The following is a 27,359-nucleotide window of genomic DNA, read 5'->3' as shown; positions in this document are numbered from 1 at the left end:
TGGTGAAATGCCAATATTGTTTACCATATAATCAATTCTAAGTTAACACAGTCTGTATTACAAGTCACAACATTGAAAAACATTGTGAACTATAAGAAAAGATGGATGACCATATTTCAACCACACCGAACTGCGGTTTTTGCCGTTTATTATTTAACAACAACTGCATTATATATGATTCAGGTTTGTGTGATCATATTTGCTGTAAGACAGTGTTGGGTATTCTGCCCTGGTTTGTTCATAGGTATCGTGTGTTGCCCGGGGCATCAAAACATCAGACTCTGGAACCAGTACCTGTTTTTGCTTTCCACCTCAATTGGCTCATGCTGTTCTGGAGTGGTCCAGTGCTGCATTCTCTATGCTGATCAATAGGAGAGGTGTAGGAAATGTGAGAGGAGGGAAACAAAGTGTTTTTTTCTGCATTCCCGGCCTCTCAGTTTCGCTTGTACAAACACATCAGCGGTCAATGAAGATAGGAGAACAATGAAGACGTGTCCCTTTAGACACGAAACACGGTGGATGGATTTATTTACTGGATTGCTCATGACGTCATTACACTGAAGCTACCGCGCCGCCATGTTGGGAAATCACATATCACATATTCATGATAAAACAGTAACTTACCAGTCCCCGTTTTTATATCTAAAGTCTCACGGTACATTCGTACCGATTTGAAACGCAAATGTCTTAAGCATGGGGTCAATTATTTAAAGTCAAGTATTTCAAGAATTTTCCATCTTTTTAGATATAAAGTGACTTACGTTCCATTTCATGACAGTAGCATAAATATCAGATCTAATGAGAAACCACAACTTATAACAAATGTGCTTATTCTGAAATGTAAATACAGAGAAAAACAGGCTGTCTATGATCTTTAAATCATGAAGCTTTATTTCTAAACACTTACACATGTGCCATTCCAATGTGTGCAACACCCTAAAAACCTATTGCGTGATTAATAAGATGAAAAACAGGTTATTTTAGATCGTCATTTTTTGACTCTAAGTCAATGGCGTGCTCTGTCAGTTGGGCATACCAAGATGGCGGCGCAATCGCTTCCGGTGGCTTCACCTCCTCCCATTGGTTTAGCATTCTAGCAATCCAGTCTTTTATATAGAACACTGGTTTTAACCCGAATTTACTGAGAATGGTGCTTTTTTAGAACGGTTACTACAGTACACAGGCGAAGCATCTGGGTATGGGGGTATGCAGGTGCATATGGGCCCGGGATTGTAGTTTTATTCATGGCCATACAATACTGTAGAAAATGCCTCGATGGCTGATCTCAGATCTCTGGTCTACCTCAGCTGTCTAACAGCGCTCTTCAATGTCATAAGGTGGCCAATGAAATGAAAGAATGTGAAGATTACTGTCCAATGAAATAAAGTGGGATTTGCTATTGACAGAAGCCAAGGTTGAGGTCTGTTTCAACTGTGAAATAGCGTGATGTACATAGCTAAATGTTTAAAGAGTAAGTACTAAAATGTCCTTAAAGTTACATTTCATACGGTGTAATGTTGCTGTGTGTGAATGTAAGCAGTCTGCCGAGTTGTAAAACCGAAAGTGAACGAATAACAAAGTAACTGGCTTTGGAAAAAATCGAGTCGACTCTGAATCAAACAAATGACTCGTCTGTCGTTCTAATTTCATTTCCGTGTCAATTTTGTGTTACTCTGTGTAATGCCCACCTTCATTCTATTTGCAACGTTGTACATGATAGACCAATCGCAGCAAACTACAGCATCTGACCAATCAGATCAGAGCAGGCTGAAAGAGAGGAGGGGATTAGACAATTGAATCCGTCAATTTTTTCCCCCTTGTTTTTATGTAAACATGTTGTTGGACACTCCATAAAGCAAAGTAGGACCTTAAAAATTATAAAATATTTACTCTTTGATGTTTGACAACTGTTTTACGATAGAAATGAAATGGCCATTCAAATGTCGTGTTTAAAACACATGCAAAACTCGTTTTCCCTCTTTCTGGCCCTTGGGAGTTTATAGTACTTAATAAAATCCTCTCTATACCACCATCTCAGTTTAAAACATAAAATTGCAGGTCACTTTATGTACTACATCATATTGTTACATCATATTGTGAGATCGCATCCAACACTTCAAATTATAAATCACTGTTTGTAAGCACAGTGTAAATTGAAAATTGGTGTTTCGTAAGGAGACCGTTTCAAATGCTACTTTTATGTACTGTATGTACCAAAAAATGTTACGTACTGCAACTTTAATAAGCAAAGCTGCAGAAAGCTCACATGTGGCAAGGGACCTTGTCTGATCAAGTAAGGGTACTAAAGCATTTGTGTGATACTAGTCATACTATCATTCCTCTTTAGTAGAAGTTATACTATCATTTAACGTACTGTGGTTTACTTATTGTACTTAAACTGGTTCGGGGACAAAATTAGCGGTCTTTAGAAACATCTACAGGATCATCCTCAGTTTGTTGCATTGTAGACTTAAAGGCCCAGATGACTAAATATATTATGGATGCGTATAACAGAATATGTTATTCCTTCCTAAATTCGTATTAGTAATAGTAAGGTGATTATTTATTATATCTTAAACTGCAGTTTGAACGCAGCTGTAACTAAAAGTATAACATTTCAGTGCGTGCAAGTAGTCCTTTGGCATTTCTGCTACATGAATAATTCCTTCAAATGATTTGACTTGTTGAGGAGTGAGGATTTCTTATGAAGAAATATAATGATTTATTCACAAAAAAAGAAGTTGAAGAAGAGTCAGGGCCATAAAACACCTTAACAACAATGCAATGGCAACCTCATAGTGGCTTTTTGCACTAGCATACATATGGCAAGTATTCTTTAGAAACAAGGTAAAAATCGTGTTTACACCCCACGTTTGTCCTTCTAGCTTTGTGATATTTTTATATTTTAAAGTTATTACAGAGTGGCCGTGAAAGTCTTAGCTGTGGCTGATTTAAAATACAAGAAGTTTAAGCGCTAGACAAAATGGAATAAGGTCACAGATATCTTGAGCAGTTGGCAGTGGTTTTACTTTTCTAACACTTGCCAAGATTATAGCATTAGAGAGGAAAGATAATATAAAGAGCAGTGCAGGTCATCTGTTCAGCATTAAAAGATGAGCAACAAAGATTAGCGATAACATTCGCTTTTGAGATAATGAAACATTAGCGATTTGTTTAAGACTACCCTCAAAGCATGATACCATCGGTCATATTCTGTCTAGCTGTTTGCCCTTCCACCTGCTCTAATTGTCTCGGATATCACACTGTCCACATTTCATTTAAAGAAGAAGTGTGGGATTTCTACACTATAGCAGCACCACACAGATTTACAATATGGAAATAACATTGGCTCAGTCAGCATTGAGGCAGGATTAACAGATTTTTTTTGAAGCCTGATTCGTAATTTTTGCAACTTCGTTTGGTTATGCTAGTGGCATACAAATAGCACACTTCATTTTAAAGATCTAGACGGTAGACTTGTGGCCTTTCCTTTATAAGGAGGATTTTTTTCCATTTGTTTTCAAAACTCGGGTTCTCTGCCAATCTGATGCCAATTTCAAACCTATTTGTTGTGTCTATCCACAATAGTGTTTGTCACAGTTTGTGTTAATGGTTGACACTGTTTTCCGCACCACTGCACTGGGCGCTTATTCTCCAGTCACTCTTTTTGTGATATTTTGTGCTGCATGTTCAAAAAAACATAAAAATTCCCTTCATATTTCATCGTGGCATGTGCCAAAAAGACCTGAATAAGACAGGGCATACTGTTAAAAATGTATTTTATCAAACTGTGTAAAACAGTCATTTCTTGACTGTGCAGCTGAGGTGAGAGAAGACCTTTAAACCTGAGATATTTGACCTTTAGCGGTGATGACCCTCAACTGCAAATTGACCCCTTATTGAATAAATATTATTAGTAGAGTTTGCATAAGGTAAAGATCACTATAGTATTGCTCATACTCTGTATTTGTTGTTTGAACAGTCATTTCATAGTTTACAACTTTAATAGTTTTAAACTGTAAACTGTCATGTAACATTTTTCGTATCTGCTGTGCCAAGAACAGAAATGTTTGGAACAGGCTCTAGTTTATCCTGCATTATTACTGTACTACTATCATGTATTGTTGGTATTCATTTTTTTTTAAGATAATTGTAGCAAGATTCAAAGTAGGGAAGGAAGGAGGCAAGGAACCGGCAAACATTTAAACAATTAACCCAACATAATCAAAAGTTACGTTATACAACGTCAATACAAACATAAACATGTTCGGGCCCGGTCCTCTCTCTTCGACGGTCCGGTCGCTCGTTCTCTTATATGGTCCTGATCTCCTACGTGATTCGAGACCGGTGCGCGCACAGCTGGCACTCTTTAACAATTACTCACCTGTCTCGAACCACAGTCTCGCCCACCTACTCCACTACAATAATGTTTTGCATTGGCAAAAAGCTTTTATAGAGACAAATTATAGTCATAATATGTCTTATAATTTGCCTCAAAAAAAGAATATAGCTTCATTAGGCAGGTTTTCCCCACTAGTCATTTACGTATTCGAACAGCTGTAAATAAATAGTGGTTGTTATGATATTATAGAGAATGAGTATGTCTGGATAAAAAATCGATGTTTTCTTCACCTCTGACCTTTACAGAAACCATTTTGCTTTTGAGAACGAGCGTCTAATGCATTTCTAATACGTTGTACTATCTTAATGCATTTGATGATACTGCATTTCCCTGAATTAGTAACAGTAAATGAAGCACTTATTTGTTTGTTTTCTTTCATAATTAAACCATAGAGAAAGTCTCATTTATCTGCTATATGATCTTTAATTTTGGAGCTGTATGAACAAGGAGTCACTGGATATCTTTTTAGAGAAACCAGATTCAGATTAGGTCAGAAAAGTCTCAATATGAATATATTCAAGAAATTGTTTTTATAAATACACAATTAAATAATATAAAAATATGTATATATAAGAATTGTATTGTTAAATGTGCATTGCAGGTTGTCACACATTTATAAGGCCCTTCATAATTTTTTGTAGATATTTTTAGACTTAGACTTTAGACCTGGCAGCTTTCAATCTAACCAACCAGTACAACTTTCTTCAGCTCTTTGACTCAATGGATTTCAAATGGGTTTTATCAGGAGAGAGCTGGTAAACTGAGTTTGTGTCGGTATTTACCATAAACTTTTGTAAAATAGAGTATTTTTATTATTACTTTAAAGCAAAATATTTTTTATGTTATTATTGTTAGCTTTGTTCATTGTTACATTCTAACATAATATATATATATATAGCGGAGCATCATATTTTTTTTCTACTTACTTTGTAAGTGCTTTTTTCACTGAGATCTCGCTGACATTATCTTTCACTGAGATCGTACAGTGTAATAAAACAAAATAATTTTAATTTAACTTCAACACTTTTTTAAAGACATTTATACATGTATGCTCCATAATCTGGTCGTTAACATTGAGCACTAGGAAAGATTGTTCTTTCGGATACGACTCAACAGTTATGCAGGGATAATGCGATGAAGTATTGTTTGCTCGTGATTTAGTTTGTCCCCCCTGATCACCCCTGCACACCCCCAAGAAGTCGTATTTCAAGATCAATATGAGAGAAACTGTGCGTTCAACCGGACCGTTAAAGGTTAATTCTAAAAGCCTCTTTTGTAGTTTTTTTCCTATTGTATTTTATTCTGTTAAAGCAGAACCCTTTGATGAGTATTTATCACAGATCAAGGTGACTGAGATGATAACACAGGGCTGTCTGGTATTTAGACACATGACGGTGTAATCAGTCCCTTACTCTGGTCCAGACGGTGGCGGGAGGCGGACGTACACGTGAGGGGAAAGCTCATTGATGAAAACAAGAGCAGGACAGATGGGCTGGTAAATATTCAGCACTCAGATCAGGTCCACAGCGCTCTCTCTCGTTGGCTCGTGTAGTGTGAGTCTTGATAAACGCGCTCCCTCCTGAGCACGAAGAGCGGAACCCCCGCCAAGCAGCCAGCTGAGCCTCAGATTTGAGGCCTCGTCATTGTGCTAAACTTGAAGGCTTATGGCTTTCCTCTCTTCGAGCCCTGCTCAGTCAGCCAATAGATCGCCTGCGTCTCCAGCGAGACACTCTGGCACTTCATTTCCAAGTCCTCCAAATCCATCTACCTTTTCCCTCCCCCGTTTATTTCTTAACCAGTTTCTGCACCTCTCTGGTACACCAATATGATTAACCAATCAACTCAAAGAGGCCCAATTTCCTGTCACGTACGTTTGCGCTGATAGACATGGAGGCTGAACCGGTGCATATCTAATACAAAAGTCTCCATCTGTCTGTCAAGAGCCGTGCGAGACGGTGCGACGGGCTCCACCATCCACGAAATGACACGTACTGTACACACGCACATACATCTGAAGAATGGCAGAGCTAAAATCGGAGACGTGACGTAACATCAGCACTCTTCCATGAGTTTTTAATGCTGTTGTGATTCAAAGCCCTAGTGCACCTGTCAATGTCAGCGAAGCAAACAGGAATGATGGGATGTTGGATGTGCCTCCACATGAGAGTGTTGGGGGAGCTACTTTCAAAAGTGTAGCTTTTCATTGATTCATAGTTCATGTTGGTTGGAAATCTCTTTACTTTCTGATAGGAATCAAGAAGTATACCTGGTCAAATAATACTTTTATATTTATATATCATCTGTGAAAGGCGTAGGACCAAAAAACGTTCACCCAATCAAACATTCTGCCGAATGTATTTTGCATACCACTGTGAACCCTGTTCATGCAGACATCATACGTCACAAGCACGCTCACGTCCGCTGTGTCAATGTAGGGAGAATGGTGGACAATCAAACTTTCCTGCCGAACCGACAACAAGTAAATCTATAAAATAAAAGACAGATTTTAGAAAAGTAGTGACGAAAAATTGTCTGGATCATGAAAGAGGAAAAACATTGGTTCAGCTTTTACAAGATGGAGAGAGCTCCGGCAGCCAAAGGGTCTGAAACACGAGACCATGGTCGCTCTTTTTCTTTCGGACAGTTTTGTACATGCTTCAAAAAGAATTCAATGGATTTATTTGGTAATTTGTTACAGGAATTTAAGAAAAACATTCAAGTGTTCGCAGGAGGCGTGGCTTTGGACGGTGAATCGCACAGAGGGTGGGATTATCATTTCAGTGCTAAAAAAAATTAAGTTCTACCATGCTAAAGTTAGCACCTTTCCAAATCAACCACCCCACCTTTAAGTGTTAACTCATTTTCAGGTTGGGTCACATGTATTATAAGGACACACACACACATGCACACACACACACACACATGTATGTTTATTTTCTCCGTAGTGACAGTCAGTAGGCGTAATGAGTTGTATACTTTATAAACTGTATATTTGATCCCTTAACCCAACCCTTAAACCTAAAGATCGTAGATAACGTTTTGTATTTTTTGAGTTCTGTACAATTTATAAGCTCTTGTGCCCGTGGGGACCTCAATTTTGGTGCCCATGTGGTGGTGTGTATTCAGGTTTAGGTCCCCACTTACTTATAAAAACCAAGTCCACGCACACACAGAAAACAAACAAACAATGGCCATTTACACATCAGTCTGACCCAAAGTCTTTTCTTCAAAATCCTGTCTTGTTAAAAGATTCAGGGATCAGAGATGATGTTTATTACGTAAACAACTGTTAAGATGTCTGAGTTTAATTACAGAATCAGGAATAAGACTGAAATAGGAAGAACAAAACAGAACTGTGAAAGCATTCCCTGAGCATGACTTTTAATCAATTCTGCATATGGAACGCGAGAGAGACCAGATGGCAGGTGTAGCGGTAACCATTAAATCTAGAGTTAAGTTTCAAAAGAGAAAGAAAACAGCAGGTGGTTTACTACCGTCTTTCTCTGTGCTTCACGTGATATTCACATCCAGAATGACATGTTACGGCAGCTTCAATGACTATATAGTTTTCCACCAAATTAAGTACCTGAGGTTTGAAGAAACCTTTCCAGTTGTTTCAGGTGAATCGTCTATGAAAAATGTAATTAGCAGGTTATGGCCCTGCACTTTATATGCCTGGCGTAAAATTCGCAGAGAACCCCAGTCACAGAAAAAAAAATGCACGATACTCGCAACAACATTTTCTTTGTTGCGAAAAGATGCAAATGAGATGAAGGTGTTAAAAGTCTAGTCGGAAAAATGCTTAAATTCATAATTCAAGGATTTTGGCATTTGGGTGAAAGCGAAACATGAAAGCGAATCGAACAAAGACCAAAGCAAGACGTGTTTGATGCCAGAAAGCAGCAACAAACATTGGTCATGCAAGTTCAAGTAACCGAGCAGCCAGATTAAATGTTGACTCGCGAGTACAAAAATAATTTTGTGGACGAAAATCTAGATTTTAAAGATGCAATGGGCTTGATCATAACTCTGAAAGACACACATGTCAACAAAAGACAGTGTTTATGAGGAACTGCCTTTAGAAGTATAAAGGTCCAGCGAAAATGAATATTAGTTTAACAAGCTGTCTTTCAAAGGCTTTTTCATAAGGCCCACGTGAATGGTCCTGTACATAAAAGAGAAACAGTCTGAAAAAGTAATAGCATGCGTGTCTCATTTTGATGCCCTCTTACTTTGCACTTTTTCTCTATGCGTCACCGCTGTCTACAAATTGACCTGACTTGTTCATTATCTCAATAATTATGAAAACAACCTTCATGTGACGGCAATAACTCCAAGCGAGAGGTTGTTCAGTCTGCAGCGATGATGTCATCACGCTGCCTCACTTGCAGCTGCAGAAGAAAGCTTTTAACTGCACACTAAAAATAGACATGCATCTCTTCTAATGAAGCCGTGCTGTCAGCCACTTTGCAGGACGGCAGGTGGTTGTGTATTATTTTGCATGATTACATACAGTATATACGGTTTGCTGCAGTTTTTTTGGCAAGCGAAAGGTCATGCTAATGTCTATTCAAACTTTAAAACAATCTATGGTGTATGATGTATTGTATTAATTTCAACATCCGTTTTAATGTTTACTTATGGGCATACCCTGGGTAGCTTATATTCAGTAAATTCATAATTTTTTCTTTGTTTTAGTGTCATAGCAAAATAAATAAAATTGTGAATTTGGGTTTGTGGTTTGAATATAACGAGAAAAAAAATTGGCAAGAAAACCTCCCATTAACCATCAGATTAAGGCAAGTTTGTGATTGAACTTCACCTCATGTAAACACAAACATGTTAACACTTTGTAACGGCATCTATTTCATTCAGACTAAAGTACACATGTGACATGCACGGATGACTTCTCATGCACCTGCCGTGATCAAGTTTCTTTGTAAGGGTGACCAACCGTCCCATAAAAATGCATCATAGCCAAATGTTTTGAAAGCCTCTCTTTAAGCCAACGGCTGAGAAGATCTGACAGCGATCAAACTGTAGCTCGGCTGACTCCCTTCAATGTCATTCACCAACTTGCCGGTAAAGCGAAATCTAATTTAAATGTCAAACAAAAAAGTATACAACTGTTTCACATTTGTTTTGTTGGGTGGTGGTCACGTTATTCTTCATTCATCCTGGTAAAGAATACCTATAGATGTCTATATACAATGTGGCGAGGCGCAGGATCAGCGTCGCCTGGGAAACGGCCCGGCATATTAGCTGCGGGTTCCCAACACTCTGGGTTCTTGTTCCAAAACTCCTAACGCGGTGTCTTCTCGAGGGAGAGACTAGATGAAGGAAGCACGGAGGACGAGAACGGACCAGTGGATGGCAGCTTACGAGCATCCCGGTCATCGTCATTATATAATGAGTATTGTTTATGTTATAATAAATTCCCCACTGGGGTTGCTCGAATCAGCGCTGTGTGAGTGTCGTGTGTCTTACCCCCCCGTCACAACAGGATCTTATTAATTATCATCTTATTTTTAATAATTAATAATCTTATTATTATCTTATTAATATAATTATAGATTGATATGTTGTAATAAAAATATGGCTAGTCGCTAGTCGAAAAAAATCTCCAAAATAGCATACTCTTGTATATAAGCTTGTAAATTTTAAGTCTTGGGAAAGGTTGTTCATCTTGGTGTTTATAATTACACGATGTAAACCCACAAGAAATACCAGCAAATCCCTAATGCATTGCTGTGATGTAAGTAGTAGTCAGTGCTGGACCCTGTTCCTGAAGCATTTTGGTTGTAAGCGAATGAGAAAATGAAACCGAAAAAGCAGTTTCATCCGAAGGCCTGTGAGTATCCCCACTCTCCAGCATTGTTAAGAGGGCTTTCCCTTCCCTATTCAACAGGGGTAATTGCATCATTTTTCACACAGGGCCCCCGCATAAGACATAAGCTGGTCACATTAATCATACTAATGGAGAAGTAAGTGATCTGAAATATAAGCTTTAATCATGTTTGCCTGCACCCCTGTAATTCAACCCATTTTGTATTTTATCTCACACATGGACATGAAGAAGGCTATCATTAGAATATTATTTTTGACTTTGTCGTACCTATAATTAAAGTGTTAAATCTTTTGAAGAAATGTACGAGTCATGTTTCGTGTCAAAAAAAGTGTATTATTTTCAATAGGTTGTGTGTGTAAGCAGCTTTCTACGACCTATAGTTACGGTTTAAAGTCGCAGTGAAAGTCAAAATGACAATTCTCATTTTTTTCATGAAATATTGCAGCGTTTATAGTAAATGGCTTATCAATGTGGGTTATTTTCTTTTTAAAATTCATGTACCCTCATAATCTTCAGTTAAAATCTGAAAATGCACTTCAGCCCTGAAATGACTATCCATGACATAAATTAGACGGCTTGGGCGGGGCATCCATTAACTCCTCCCCTTCAACTGACTGTCTACGGCCAGTTTTATTTCAAAATGCAACAGCTGTTTTCACACAGCCAATCAAGTCGTGTTGAAACACGCAAGCCACACCCACTAATTTTATCCTTTGAAATTCCTTTTCACTGTGAAATGTGTCAGAATATGGAAATCAAAACGATGAGCTACTAATTGCGACCTCTGGTGGCTCCATTTACATCGCACCAAAATACAGTTGTCAGTCCTGTATTTAAGTCCTTAATACGGTTGCATTCACACACACCGATTACAATTACAGTTACAATCACATTCTGAAACAGAACTCACTCCTGTAAATTTTTATTGTCTAATCCAATTTTTATTGATGTCGATAGACCGAGCTGCAGAATAACTTTACCTGTTGAAAATAAACTGAATATTCTGATCAGATGTGTTTTGAAGAATTGCAGCTGTTTGTGCTAGTTTAAGCTAGTCATGTGCTGGTACTCAGATGGTCTAGATGACAACTAAGACTGATTAGTCCAAACTAATTGCTAGACTGTGAGAATAGTTGTTAAGACACAGTCCTACCTTAGCGGCTATGTTTATGCAACTGGCCCCTGGTCCTAATAAACTAGGTCCTGCTCAGGACCAACTTAAACCAGCTCAAGACCCGCTAGACAGGCTCAAACACATAACTAACTAGCATAAGCTGTTGTTTTCAACAGGGTAGGGATGCTATGCACTGCCAATCTTCCGACTATAAACAGCTGTGATGCAGTGCGATATTAAAAGCCTTCATAGATGCCACAGTACAACGCCAGCTCTCGCCTAAAAATACTGCATGCAGACCAGTGTTTCGTTTGGTTTTCACATTGTGGACGGAAGCAAATGTATAGAGTATTGAACGGCAAGAATATAAATCCTTTAAAGTGATACTGAATATAGATACTCAATATAATAATTTTGTAGATTAGAAAATCATTTAAATTTACAATCCCTTTTATGAAATCTTCCCTGCACACTTGGAAATTACACACGTCTACTGTTTTTTGTACAATGCAGTCCATTTATATACTATATATATTTACATTAATCTCTTTGGTTTAAGGTTACATTGATTAAGGAACTTTGCTGTTTGTTAACTGTAAACAAACAAATTTGCTGCTAGGCTATATTTAACCCATTTAGATTTTTATAAAAGAATACTTTATACAACATAATAATTATTAGCACTCGATGGTAGGCTATGCTATGCCAAAACAGGCCTTTTGAATCAGGAAAACCCCAGGTGCCCAGTGTGAAACCCACCTTTGAAGCCCCCGTTTCCATCAAAAAGGGTGGTCGTAAAACACGTTATTTACAGGTAATCTTTACCTGACCTAATGAGATTTTAATGCTATGATATAGTAAAATCTCTTAGTTAATGTAAATATTGCACATCCGCATAAAAAAAAGAATACAAGTTTAGAATAAACATGAACTATGAACTGAACTATTCCTTTAAAAAAAGCGAACATAAGAATAGGTTTAATTTATTTACAACGCACAACACATTTTTTTTCTTTTTTTTCTGGTGTCAAATATGACCCACACATTTCTTGACAGTTCACACGTTCAGTTTTTTTTCCTTTGTGCATTTCATCGAAACGACAAGCAATGCGTGTTTGAATTAAGAATGTAACTGTCAAACATGATGAAGATAACAGCGATGACTGGTGTGGGTTTGATATCCAGCAGTCTGTCTCCTGAGGGTCCAGGCCGCTGAATGATGATGTGTTTATTTCATCTAATATAGATATGGGCCAGTGAACATAGCGAATCCCGGCAGAGAACCTTAACGCTGTCCAGAAGCCCGTTCTGTTTTCCTCTGTCATGCAATTCAGGATTAACTCACCCTACACTCTCGTCTAACGGCCCTGACCCAAACCTGCTCGGAGATGTTCTGTAATCCATCATTAATGCCACATCACAGTTGCATTTAGCATTCTCTCCTCAGTGGTATAGCCTTTCGTTCATGAAACAGGCTAACTTGGTTGAATTGTGGCTTTTTGGAGGGAAATGTGCTATTACTTTCTGAGACTTCAGACTTCACCTGGTTGAAAAATACCATAGATTGCTTATCCACCAGAGCAGGTGCCGGAGCCCCATTTGAAACTGGGCTTGCATGTTGCTATGCCAACATGTTGCGCACTCACATATCGGCCACATTTATCAAATGAATGAAAGTGATTTGGAGAGTTTAAATAAGAATTTGGTAAGTTACATGAAAACATCTACAATACCATAATATAATGCAATGAAATGTTATGTAACATAATCTAAATAAGTAGAGCAAAGGTGATGGGTTTGATGCCCAAGAGAACCCACATAACAAGTATATATTTTCAATGCACTATTAGTCAATTTGAATTAATGTGTCAACAAATGCATAACTATAATAAGAACATGAAGGAATGTTTACAAAATCATAGTCAAAATATATGTGCCAAATAGAAAGACCAAAAACTATATTAATATAGCAATATTGCTGTTCGTTTGCAGCTTTCCTGTAGCTCAGTGGTAAGAGCATTGCGTTAACACCAAGGTTGTGGGTTTGATCCCAGGGGATTGCATATACCTGAGTTTAATTGTATAGGATAATGCAATGTAAGTTCCTTTGGATAAAAGCGTTTGCCAAATGCCTAAATGTTTGTGTGCGTGGAGCTTTGAAGAAAGGATCCAGCATTATATCTATGGATTAAAATATCATAGATTTTGGTGGTTTTCATTTGACCTGAGGCAGTCAGGAGCTTCCTGGAACAACCTAGAAACTACCGAGAACAGACAGCATTGGAGTTATAAGGTAATAAAAATTATTCATGCGCAAGCATCACTCAAATGTTCCTCTGAAAATGTTAAAGGGGTCATATGACACGGCTAACACGAATATTATCTGTTTTTTTCTATGTAATGCAATGTGAATACACGATTTAAGGTTCCACATACCGTGCACGTTTCTATCTCCTCTTTGTCCTGCTCTCTGAAACTCGTAGGTTTTTTACAAAGCTCATCACACTGAAAAGCGAGCTGTGCTATGATTGGCCAGTTAACCAGTGTGTAGTGATTGGTCAAATACTGCAAGCGTGTGACAGAAATATAACCCCTCTTACCATATCTAGAACACCAAGTTCCGAAGCAGTTGTACTGACAGGTACGCCCACCTTACTTGCGTATACATTTGGTCGGTCTTAGTCAAACCAGGAACTGATGTAGATTTGTGGGGGTGTGGTAACACGAGGTGTTTCAGGCAGGTCTGGGATAGCATTCGCTTTTGAAAGAATGTATCTTTTGTTCCAACTTTTTGCAATTTAACGTGTTTAGTACGTGCATGGTCAACTTTTAACACACCAATGACACAGAAAAACACATATGCGCCTTCTTACCCCTTTAAAATCTTTTTTTCTTTATAGAACCCATTCAAAAATACCTTGCCTGTGCTGTTTGTTTGCTGCCTGACTTTGTCTACGGGCACAGATTCAATGGCCTGTCCTTTCCGATAATTCATAACGTCTGCATCACTAATATTCCTCTCCAGCGGTTTAATGGAGGTCTCCTACGTGGCGGGAGCCATCACAAGTCCTTCATCATTGAGTCATACACAGTGATGAATCTGTGTCCCACAGTCGGTTTTTTAGAGGCCAGCACAGATTCAAATAAACCAATTCATACACAAATATGCTCCAACCCCTCCGAAGAGAATCCGTATATCACTGTGAATTATACCGTCACCAAGACTGATCCTGTGCATACCTGGATGAACACTTTTCTATCTACATACTGTAATAGAGGTCAGTTTAATTTCGCATTTTGCATACTCTCTCTCTCTCTCTCTCTCTCTCTTTCTCTCTTCCTCTCTACCTTTCTGAGTTTTTCCCTCTGCCAAACTATGAACATTTCTTGGAAACCATTTTAACCAGTTAATCAGTTTTTCACTTTTGCACTTTAAAACGTCACATTCCGTGAGGTCCATCTGTTTTGTTGTTTAGAAAATGCCGGGATTCGGTAACTTTCCTATCAAAACTTTAAAGGTTTCCAAAGGAACCATGTCTCATCGCTGCCCTCTTGAACATCATCTGCAGTGGTACGTGCATCAGGAGTTGGAAGAGGAAAATAATGGAATGCGACAACGCAATAAATCTCTGATAGGTGGAGTGGAAATAAGCTTGCTTTGGGCGCTGCTCTCGAAAGGCAGGCTACAGGTATCATTCTTAATTCAGTAGTATACGTTCATTCGTATATGGAATGGCAGTCCTTAAGATAACTGCCTGTTATTGCAGAGGGAGGAAAGTTGATTACTACAAGACGATAAAGTGAGAATGATTACTCAAGGGAACTCTGCTCATTTAACCCCCGCAGAAGCGATGCGAGAGTTGGAAGAACTTTTTCTATTGAAGAAGCTGTAACAAAGTCATTTTCTGGTACCAATTGTCTCTAACTTCCTCCCCATGACTTACTACTTGCATATATCAGGAGAAAACACAGTGGAAATTTGCAATAAATAAAAAAAATTAAATACCAAATGTGTCATTTATTAGAATACAAAACAATAATTGTACTACTAGACAAGACTGGAACTACAAACATTAACATAGATGGTTTCAAAGCAAAACATAAACAAGTGTTAGCGGTCATTCACACGTTTTTATGGACGGACAAAGTAAGATCGGTTACTTACCTATACTTGCATATCCAATATTTTGAATTTAGACTGCGATACCAAGCTCAACCGCTAAACGTCAATGTCCCATACGGTTTCTTCACATGCGACAAAACTACAGGACCCATGCAACAAATTGTTTATTTCATACAATTATTATACAGTAAAATAGTCATATAAATTACAATTAACATACATTCGATCAAATATAAATATTTATATTATTAGACACATTAGATATACAAACAAAGACCAGATGTTAACTACAGTCCAGATTCGCACGTCTGATGAAAGGGTCTATAAATTGATACGGTAGATATGCAACAATACAGTTAGCCCCATACATACCTCAAGTTTTTTAAACCAAGTTTTTGGTTCTGATGCCTTTGAGTGTTTTTCTTATTCCATGGTTTGGTGACAGGAGCAGTAAGGGCCCTGTCCACATAAACAAGGGTATTTTTAAAACCGCAGCTTTTTCTATGCGGTCTAGCCATTTGTCCACAATCTAACGCAGTTACACTCATTCACACCAAACGATTTTGAAAATGATTTTTGAAAACCAAACGATTTTGAAAATGATTTTTGAAAACCAAACGATTTTGAAAAAAACACCTGCCAGTCTCAAGATTTGTAGAACACAGGTTTCAATGTTGTCGACTCGAGTAGAAGGTGAAACCAGAGATTTGGCATCTGACGTTGCTGCGCACCACTTTCTCCTTTGTTTGATGTCAGGTTCTAGGCTTCTGATTGGCCAACATGGCCTTATGGTTATGGTTGTATCACCATCTGAAAAGTGCGAGACAACAGTCTGTAATGCAGATAGAGCACCTTCATAAGATGGCTTAGCTCTAACTTCAGTGGATAGTGAATGGATTTTTACACACAAGAAGATTTTCCATCTCAGTACGTAGGCTCATGGACACAGGCAAACAAAGCCAATCCGCAAGGAATACAACTTCTTTATTTAAACGCAAAACCACAAATAAATGGAGCCACAAATGTGTATTGAACCATGAATATCCTCCCAAACAGTTTAATATATCAGGGGGTTTCAACCTTTTTGACTCCAAGGCCCCCCATTGTATTCAAAGATATTCAAAGGCCCACCTTACTCTCAACATTTCTACCCAATTAAAATATTTTAAAGCTTGACATTAATTGGGAAATAAACTTTTATTCAGGTTTTGGCTTGGTGGTATCCCAATATCTGTGGTGGTTTGTCTAAGGAGGAACATGTTCAGTAGTACTCTTTTAATGAATTGATCAAATGTAATTTAATCATAACTTTTTTATCACTGTCACTGCAATTCATTAAAATTCAATGTTTTAGTATGTTATACGTTGTCAGTTGTGATAGTTTTTGGGGTGGAGGCTTGCTTTTATCTATTAGTTGTACGCTTATCTGTGATTCATACAAAATTGTCACCTCGTGAAATAGTACAATTTTCAAGTGTGATCACCTGAGACTGAGCTTTGGGTGCCTTGCATTTGATTATTTTTTTACTATAATGATTGGAAAATTTAGAAAGACTTTTCAGAGGTTGGCTGTGGGAATGAGATTCAGAGCTCTCTCTGTATGGTACATACTATGGGTCTGATTTCCTCTTTTGGTCACAAACAGCAGGCTGATCACACAAATCATTCCACCACCGTACATTGATGCTTCTTTCCACTGTCACACTGAAATCAAACCTAGGTTTCTGAGTGAGTGAAAGGCAAAATGTCAATACCCTGGTGTGGAAATACTGTATGTTGAAACGATACCCTGGTGTGATAGGATGAAACAATATGTTTACTGTATGTTGTGTCGGGATCCTGCAGGGATGAATGTACAGTATTCAATCATTGGCTGACACAAAATCTGACCACTTTTTCCCTTTTACCATTTCTATTGTTTTCGTAATACAAAAAATGGTCCCCACAAGCTGTGCTTAGATGTAGTTATATATTATATACATTTGATTTCTGAGTATCTCAGTGTTGATATACAGCTTAATGTAAATCAGAGGGACGATTGAAGCTTGAGCGGGTATGTTTGTGTGTTTTATATTGTTTGTTGCTGTGAAAGTTGCATTTTCTTACAGTGGAATTCATAACCTCAGGTCGTACAGATTTCATGTCCAGTAATATGTGCTGTAAATATCCTCCAGCTAGCTGAAAAATTACCCTCAGAAGCAGAATTCAAGGTCAAGTGGTCTGAGAAGGTTATTTTAGCTCAAGAGCCTTTGTGGGTGAGTGAAGACGGAAGACCCTTCGGTCAAACGTTTGGAGAACACTTACAGGGGTGTAAAAAAATGTAACCGTTCATTTATTTAGCAGAATTGCATAGATTTTTTCTCAGCTCAAAATCACACAAATAAAATAAATTGAATTTCAATTCTGCTATGGAAAGTTCAGGGTGTCACATCTGGATTCGATTTATAAGTAAATCATTTAATAATAGTATTTTTTCCATCGTTTACAGATAAGCAGAAGCTTTCCGCACTCAGGTCAAGCAACTGTTCAATACAGATACATATCTATTGAGTGAATATAAATCTGTCAACTCGATTGCATGATGCATTATACATATTCATTAAACTTGTTTAGATAGAATAGCTTTGTTTTATTTGGTCTTTCAAAAAGTGCTAAATTGAAGTGATTTATGTAACAAAATAGACAGAATATGTGATTTTTGCTTTATAATTTGAGGTAAATATAACACGCCACCATACTTTATTCTTTTACAACAACTACAAAAAATCATTCTCATACCTTAGTAAAATAATTTACTGTAAACTAAAAGATCAAAACTTTGTCATCGACATTCTGAAGCAGACAATGATAGATTCAAATTTTGAAATGTCTACAATAACTGCACAATATTATGACCGGTCTATTGTCAGATTGGGACTCACAGTGGATCAGAGGGCTTGTTTAACATTAAATTAATATTCAAACAATACATCTTTTTTTTCATCAGACTAAAACATGAAAGTCGTCTTCCACAAACTACTGTCAAATGCATTTTAATACTTGTTTGACATTTGAGCAGAAGGTCAGCCTCATTATATCCTTGTGTAATGAACAGAAATGAAAGGACGTAGAGTTAGCGAAAAAGACACGCGTGCTGGACAAAATATAATTTTCCCCTTTAAAAAAGGTCTTAGGTTAAGTGTTGGTAATGTAAGTATGTATAATAAGAAGTTTACTCAGTTATTTATAGTTTTTTTAAGTGTGGTAAATTCATGCCGCAGATTTAGTTAATAAAAAAGCAAGCAATTATAAGTTTATTTTATACGGTGTATGTGGCCCTCATGGTGCCTTAAGAACAAATTAAATATGCAATAATAAAAATGACGGTAACACTTTAGTATAGGGACCAATTCTCACTATAAACTAGAACTAGTTGCATATTAGATGCCCATTTTTAGGATATTTGCTGTTTATTAGTACTTAAAAGCACATATTCTACTTCCCTAATCCTACCTAATACCTCAACCTAACAACTACCTAACTAACTATTAATAAGCAACAAATTAGTAGTTTACTGAGGTCATAGTCATAGTTAATGGTTTACTAATACCGAAAATTGGACCTTAAAATAAAGTGTGACCAAAATGACCTATACTGTCTACAAATGTTTAGTCAACTGTAAATGGGGTTTGAAGATACTAATTATCGTACAATTTACCCTTCACAGGCAGTTTGATTGACCGGCGATCTGACCAATCATAACGCCGACATTATTTCCCCCCGTTACTGACCGCTCTTTTTTCTGACAAACAAACCAGTCCGACAAACCTGCTGTAGTAGAGCTTTGGTGATTAATATGAAAAAATTGCTTTTAATTATTGTAATAGTAAACAGAGAGATATATACCAAGTTTTAATGGACATTACTAAAACGATAAACGATAGGTTATAATTTATAAAAATCATTCTAAATGAATGAGAATCAGAGTTCAAATCACAACTATACCAATACAGATACAAGACATCATATTGTTGGAATCATTAATGTACGAATTACAGACGGAAACGTTCGGGAAGTCCATGGCGGATATCAATATACTACTTGTTGTGGTATTTCTTACATATTACAAGTAAGAGCAAGCTGGTAAGATATGCGTTGCGTTCGTGTGATGTGATGAGGTCACCTTCAGAGAGCAAAATTTGCAGTGACATTATAAAGGAAAGACGTTTTCAGCAATGAAGTCGTAGAGCAACAGCTTTACTGTGTTTGTTGAGTTTAACACAAATAAAGATTAAGACACTGATGGACTCTTCTTCTTTTCTGTCCTCTTTTCTGTTACTTTCGTTTTCACAAAGAAGGATCATGGCCAACAAAAAATCTGCCGTGCACAAATGTACACTGGGAGCACATGGCTGATACACATTGAAGAAAGCTTGTTGGACATCGCAACAGTAGCAAAGGGGGGCGGAGTTTTGCGAAGGGTCAATCAGTAATGAGGTCATTTCTAATGTCAGATTAATGTGCTTACAATTCAAGGCCTAACTGTATATCATCAGTGGATACATTTTAGGAGCTTGTGTGTTTTTATTGATTTCACTAACTTGATCCATATTGGCTTTTAGCCCTCAAGAGCAAACCGCTTATACCTTCTCTAAGGTGCAGTTAAAGAGCAGGAGAAGTGAGAGGAGATGCTGAAGTATTGCACATGGAGAATATACAGTACAGATGAATACAGTATACTGCTGCTTCATAGACAACTGCCTCAATGATTCATCAATGTACCATTACAATCTTTTGCCCTATAACATTATGTATATAACTTTTCCCATATTTATATATCAATCAATCACTGAATGAACCGTGCCGTCTGAGGCTAGAACTATATTCAAATGTTGCAATTCATGTCACAAGGAACGTACATCATAAAACACTTAATGCAGTTAAGTACTTGAATCAATTTGGCTTTGATAATTTTGTATAACCGAATTAATGCATATTATTCAGGTCACACAATTCAGACATATACAGTTTAAAAATGCTAAGGATGATACTTGATAATGTACCAAGTTCAGATCCACCCAGAAAAGTGTTTCATTATTTTGAGTTTAACGCAACGAGTGCCCTTGCTCAAAGGTTGTCACATTTAGTTTTATTTAGTTTTTCACACAAGTACACAGTAGACAGGTGCCAGTGTTCGGTAATACAGTGCATCACAACAGGGAAAATCCATGTTAGTTGTAATGTGGGCATGTCAAGTTACTGTGAAGAAGAACCTCTCCTTTCATCTGTAAAAATGACAACCCCAGTCAACAGTAAACCCTTGTAAAGGTCAAACGCTCCATTGCCAACTGTTATATTGAAATCACAAAACCAAATTCGGCGAAATGCACCCTTGTTTCTAATGAACATCCACTGAAGTTTCAAATTTGACCATTTAAGCATGGTTATGGGTTCCCTAACCTCCAAAATCTGCTGGTACTGTATCTATGTTGTATCAAAACTGCATAATGCTTTTTGTCAAGCTAACAACAACATTGTCTTCATGAACTATTTATCAATTCTTGCTACATTACAATTTTATAACTGAACTCTTCAAAGATGATATTTGACAGGCTTGCTATTCCAAAGTGGCTTGAAAATATAATGTATTCTGTGCTGTCACATGTTCTAAATACACAAAGAAAGTGTGTGATAAAATTCAAGACAGCTGTCTATGTTTTACAGATTAAAGCAACACAACAGCCTGCATTCGAGGCAGCTCAAGGCTTTACAAAGAGACAAACACATCATTTACATGCATTTAATTATGCTTCAGCACAGTCTTACATGTTTTATGGGTTGTCTTTGCAAGACGACATTCTGTAGTATAGGTATTCCTCAGACATTCTGGTCAGAATTACTTCAACTTTCAATGTTGAAGGAACAGTACATAATTTGTTCATAATCTGAATAAATGTGTCTGTGCTGCTGAACACAGAGATAGATATTTGGAAGAATGCTGGTCAACAAACAGTTCTCGGCCACCATTGACTCCCATAGTAGTCAGACGCATGTTGATGAAGTTTTCAGCTGGTTCAAATCGCATTGACTCAATGAGTTGGATGCAAGAATCACATTTGTCTGTGACAATTTATGTGGATATCTTTTTTGATAAAGAAATTGTAGTTAAATTATTTCCTCAATATAGAAGATTACTACTTATATGTGTTTTCCGTAAATGTGCAGAACGAAAGCAACCACAGCATCTGTATGACAAAAGTGAGTTCCTGAGTCTTCCACATTTCACTTATCCCTCAGAAATCCTTAAACATCGATGAACAGACAGAAGACCCTCTTGCTATCTCTATTTTTAATTTAAATGCCATGGCATGCCGAGTGGCCTTTGGTAATATATTGGAATTTCCCATTATGGAGTTCTGACATGCAGCATGGAATAATGATGAGACCCTAAGGGATTGAGGTCAAATGCAATAAAACACCTTCGAGATCTAGTTAGTCCTAAAGCAGAACATATTATTTTCGTACAAGGACACCGGGTAAGTTTTATTGCTAAAACTGTGTGATATTTAGATCTGCATTCAATGGTTTATGTAAATTTTACAGAAACAGAGAATGTTGAGGAATATTTAAGTACCACATGATACCTCTGGTATCACGTAAAAAAGATAAGATAAGTTTCGAGGACTCCATTCCTCCTAATACCAATGTCCCCAAATGTCACTGTCACAAACAACATTTTTGAAATAGTCTAATAACGCAGGCCCATGATTCTTTCATATTTAATTACTTTCGAATCAAATGGATTTAACTATTTTTATGTTCAAGTGTGGACTAAAGTAACTTTTGGAAATCAATCGAAAACATCAATGGTCCAAGCACTGCTGACCTGGGTGCTTGTTTAACCAACGTCTAATCCAATGTAGTTTCAAGCCATCTCTTCAATGTCAGATAGCCTATTCAACACTTGCCAACCACAATTTAGATTGATTTATCTTCTATTCATCTCTTTTTAGGCTGTGGAGACGAACCTGGCCTCCAAAGACAGTCACTGGCTGTTTGTGAACGAGGTAAGGCCAGATTTATTTATCTTTTCTCCCACCATCCTTCAGTTACACCCTGTCTGCTTGAACGTGGTATTTTGTTTGTGTTTATATGCAGTAATAGATAAAGAAAATATATCATACATATAAAAGATCAGTTGAAAGATTTTTCAATCCCAGGACACACACATGCCAATAATAATGATAACACACATCAGTTGACTACTACAAGTACTCTACGGTTTCAATATTAAATGTATAATTTTTACTCTGTCCTATTTCATGTATTAATGCAAAACTTACAATTATGTGAACTCCAAAATTTCAAGTCAAATTAAATTTCATATAAGTGAAATCTCAGTACAGAGGATGCAGCTGTGACTTAATGTTGAACCATATTAAAAACTCTTAAACAAAAGATATAGCTTGAAACGTTTTTAAAATTTCTCATATAAAAGTTCATACTTATTTATTTTAAGGTGTACTGTCACTTACAGAGATAAGAAGTTGGAGTTATAGTCATTATATAGATATTAAAGCAATCTCACAAATAACAGAATGTGGGTGGCATCGCATCTGGTCATAATGTAACCAAATAAACTTGCCTGTCATACGATAGCAGGGATTGGAAATAGTGGCAGACCAAACCACCAACCAGAGATTAGCTCATATAAAATAATCTCACTTTACTCAAACGCCCCATGAAGCCAATTAAAACCACAGTGGCCCAAACAGTGCAAAAATTCAGGGCTGACCATCCTCATGCGGTGAAAAGGAGACAACATTCAACATATCTCAGTTGTGCCAACATATCAATTATACCCACTACACAAACATCCTTTAATCCTCATTGATGCAAGGGCAGATGGTGGGTACATGATAGTATGCGAATGAATTTTCCTCGGGTAACTCAATCTGCAAAACTCATTCTTCACAAAAGCATTTGAAAACCAAGTCGTTTCGATTAAGTTATTTGTGAAAGATGATCCTTGACACGTCACATGCTGCTGTTAATATAAACATCTCCTCCTGTCAGCTAAAAAAAACATAGCTTGACTACATGGATGTCATGCATTTGAATGAGATTGTTCGCTACTGACTCTCACGCACAAGCTAAACATTAATCTGATTTTCAAAACCTCATTTCACCTGAGACTTTGGCGACACAAAAAAGTTGACCATAGTTGTCAAAAATACGTGCCAGTCTGCTGATTTTAAGCTCTTGTTGACATATTTTACAGATAGTCATGTACTGTAGTGTATTATGGGCACAGACTTAGAATATGATTCTATTTAGACGGGGGATATCAAAACATGTTTGATATTTATGTATGACACATTTAAACTAAAGAGTCCATATTGACCATGTCTAGCCATCAAATTATGCATCCAAATGTGCTTGACTCATTTTTCTCTTTTGGTACTGAGCACACATAGAAACTACCGCAACTATTGAGGTACCCCCCTGCACATCCAGTTCATCCAGTTCCAGTTCAGAAAAATTTGAAAGTCTGGTAGTGTGTCATCAATTCCTTCTCGTAACATATTGACATGCGGGCAGTGCCCATTGGTATCGCTTTTTAAAATGCAGGGTACTACTTTGGTGCAGATGGTTTCTCATGGAAAGCAACAGATTAACCCACACGTTAAAAAGCGGTGCCCAGGGGCGCTGCCCGAACATCAATCACTGACGAGTTGGGAGTATGAATATGTGTTGGTGTAATCCTTAGTCAATTTGCCATTAAACCATTTTTTTGTGTGTTCCAGAAATGGTTTGTCTTGCAAGACAAATTTATCTACAAGCATAATCTTCTTAATGGATGAGCAAAATTATACAAAAAATTATAAATCAGTATAATCTTTACTTTTCCATGTAGAATATGTCTTATCCTTTCAGACTGCATGTGGCATACTACATACAGTACTGTGTGAAGATTATTACAACATAAATGTCAACCCTTGAGGGAAATTTTAACTTAAGCAAATGATTTTCGAACCAAACAAATCAATCTACAAGATAAAATGTTATAACAGGGTTCATAAAACCAACCTGCATCTGTGGCTGGTAAAAGTGCTGTATTTTTAAATTAGTCTTTAAGATTATATTTTATATGCATTCCTTAAACAGTATTTAAGGTCTGGTTGAACGCGCAGTTTCTGCCAATCTCATATTAATCTTGAGTACCTACAGAGTAGTACTGCATACTTCAGATCTTCGAAAAGATCTAGGTTGTAAATATTTATAAAAATAAAAGATTTAGTTTGATAATATTTATAAAAGATAGATACAGCAGTAGGATTTTTTTTGTAAACAGACGACCTTCTGGGGATGTGCGGGGGGAACATAATCAAGAGTACACAATATATTATCACATTGTCCCTGCATAACTGTTGATTCACTATAAGTTTAACATTATGCACATACGCGCCGATTGCCAACAACATTACATTTACATTTAGCAGACGCTTTTATCCAAAGCGACTTACAGTGCACTTATTACAGGGACAATCCCCCTGGAGCAACGTGGAGTAAAGTGTCTTGCTAAAGGACACACTGGTGGTGGATGCTGGGATCGAACCAGCAACCTTTGATTTACCAGTTCAGTGGTTTAACCCACTAGACCACCATCTCACCTACATACAGACATATGACTTAGTTTCACTTACCACGTGCGGTTCATGTTCGGCATCTTTTTGCGCTGGGACCACTCTATCTATCAGTTTCAAACGATCTGCAAATCTAGCGTTATATCCACAGTTTATATATCATCCATCACTGAAATGTAGTGAACAAACAAACACAACTTCTCTCACTATTGCAAGAGTAAGGAGCTGCAGCTGAAGGCCCCCAGCACAGCCAATCTTGATGGTAAGCAGGTCTTCCTATAGCTCACCGGTTGACCTGTGGGCAAGCTACTGGGCTTTATTTCCGGGGGAATGCATAAAATAGCGTTAAACCACCCCTTTAAATATATACTGCATTTTTGAAGTTGCTTTCTGTAGCACTTGGTTTTGTTTGGCCGCGACATTCTAACATCAGTTTTTCCCCAAAAATGACCCCTTACAAAGTTGTTCCACCATCTCCACCAGGAGAAGAAACACTCACAGCAAATGTTGAATTAAAGCAATTGTTGTGTCATTTGCAATTACTTGTTTTGAATTCCATGTGCTTCTCTTGTGACTTCATATGGCTGCTTAATTTTTTGTTCTGGTCTTCAGCCTTGAGCTGCTTTACTTCAAAGCGATGAGAAAAACAAGGCTTTTAAGAATAAATAAGGTAAAAAAAGACTATTTTAGAAGCATTAGAATGTTTCATTGTGACATTTCTTTAATGACATAATGACCATGCAGGACTAGGCAACTGGCGGCCCACGGGCCATAGTTCGCGTCCCAATAAGTGTCTTGCACCCTTAAAAGTCCATTTGAATTAAATAACATGAAAAGGCACAAATACCAGATGAAATATTTGTGTGCATGTTTTAAAGAGTAAGTAACATTAGATCAGGAAAATGACATTTCATGCAGTGTGTTATGTTGCCGTGTTTGAAAGTAAGCAGTCTTAAGGTGAATGAATAACAAAGTAATTGGGTTGTAAAAAAGGGAGTCAATTCAATCACGCAAACACATGACCTTGGCCGAGTCTGTAACCGCCGAGTATCTACGTCACTAGAAATAGTCCCCGGCTAAGTTTTTCAGGGTTTGACAAGGGAGAACCCAATCGCAGGCAGACACGGGGATGAAGGGGTTAAACAGATATTTATTGAGACACAAGATTATAGAAAAAGTAAAACAAAACCCACGAGAGGGAAAACAAGACAGGATAAAACTATTAACTAAGACAAGGACACGGACTGACTAAACTGAGAAAATAAACATTTAGGACAACACTAGACTATACTCACAAAACATGTAGCACAAAGCAAACTAGGACACGGCTTGAGACGGCATAGACAAGAGATCAAACACAGACAAGGTACAGCTTACACGTACAATGAACGAGCACAGGACAACAAACACGGGGATGTTTTAAAGGGGACAAACACAGGATAGTTAACGAGGGGCAGGTGTGGGGAATGAAACACTAATGGGAAGGCTAACGAGACAAAAGGGCGGGAAACACCGACGAGGCACGAGAAAGCCCATGACAGCCAATAAATAAGCAAAGTCATGTCTTTCTCACACAAAACCCAAGGCTATGCCATGACATGCTTGATAGCGGAATCATGACAAAGTTTTGCTGGGACTGCCGCTAAAACTTCACGTTCCTTCCCCAAACACTGTGGCTCGTTCATGTTGCTTGTGCATCATGTCTAGAACCTATGTTCTACGTTGTGAAACTAAGTCTTACTTAAACAATTCCTTTTTCAAACGACACCAAAGGAGTATAACCCCAGGGTTAGATCACTTTGTTTATCTAGCTTTGAACTGTGTAACAACTTCAAGGAATGGGAAGAAGGAAGCGTGAACCGGCGAACATTTAACCAACTTTTTAAGAAAATAAACTAACCACAAAAACGAAAGTAAAATGCCTGCAGCTTCCTCACGGTCGTCTACCGGCTACATGATAAACCATAATGTAAAGTCCAGGCCTTGTCCTCTCTCGCTGTACATCCCTGTCGCTTGTCCTTTGATGCTTCGGATCTTCTATCGTTCCCTCACGGCTCTCATCCCGTAACATAAATATCACTTAAAAACAGACATAAAAAATAACAGTTAAAATGAGGATATGGCAAAAAACTGGCCCGCATCCTATTTATACTTTTGGAATCTGGCCCTCGAAGAAAAGTATTTGAAGTCCCCTGACATAAAGTAACGTGTGATATTGCTTTTGTATAGCAGTAAAATCTTTGACC

At 37.5% G+C, this 27,359-nt stretch overlaps 1 protein-coding gene across 2 annotated transcripts in view; it reads left to right on the top strand.

Moving 5' to 3' along the window:
• grid1b (glutamate receptor, ionotropic, delta 1b) overlaps positions 1 to 27,359 on the top strand; it is a 261,369-nt gene that overhangs the window by 190,561 nt on the left and 43,449 nt on the right. For both annotated transcript variants that reach the window (XM_056771870.1, XM_056771869.1), the window contains exon 5: positions 22,480 to 22,533. In XM_056771870.1, the coding sequence (XP_056627848.1) occupies positions 22,480 to 22,533 (54 nt within the window). The remainder of the gene's footprint in view (positions 1 to 22,479; positions 22,534 to 27,359) is intronic.

The sequence above is a fragment of the Triplophysa dalaica genome, chromosome 17 (assembly GCF_015846415.1).
Source record: "Triplophysa dalaica isolate WHDGS20190420 chromosome 17, ASM1584641v1, whole genome shotgun sequence".
Taxonomy (NCBI): Eukaryota; Metazoa; Chordata; class Actinopteri; order Cypriniformes; family Nemacheilidae; genus Triplophysa; species Triplophysa dalaica.
Note: the sequence above shows the minus strand (reverse complement) of the source record. Positions and strands in the feature narration are given on the sequence as shown.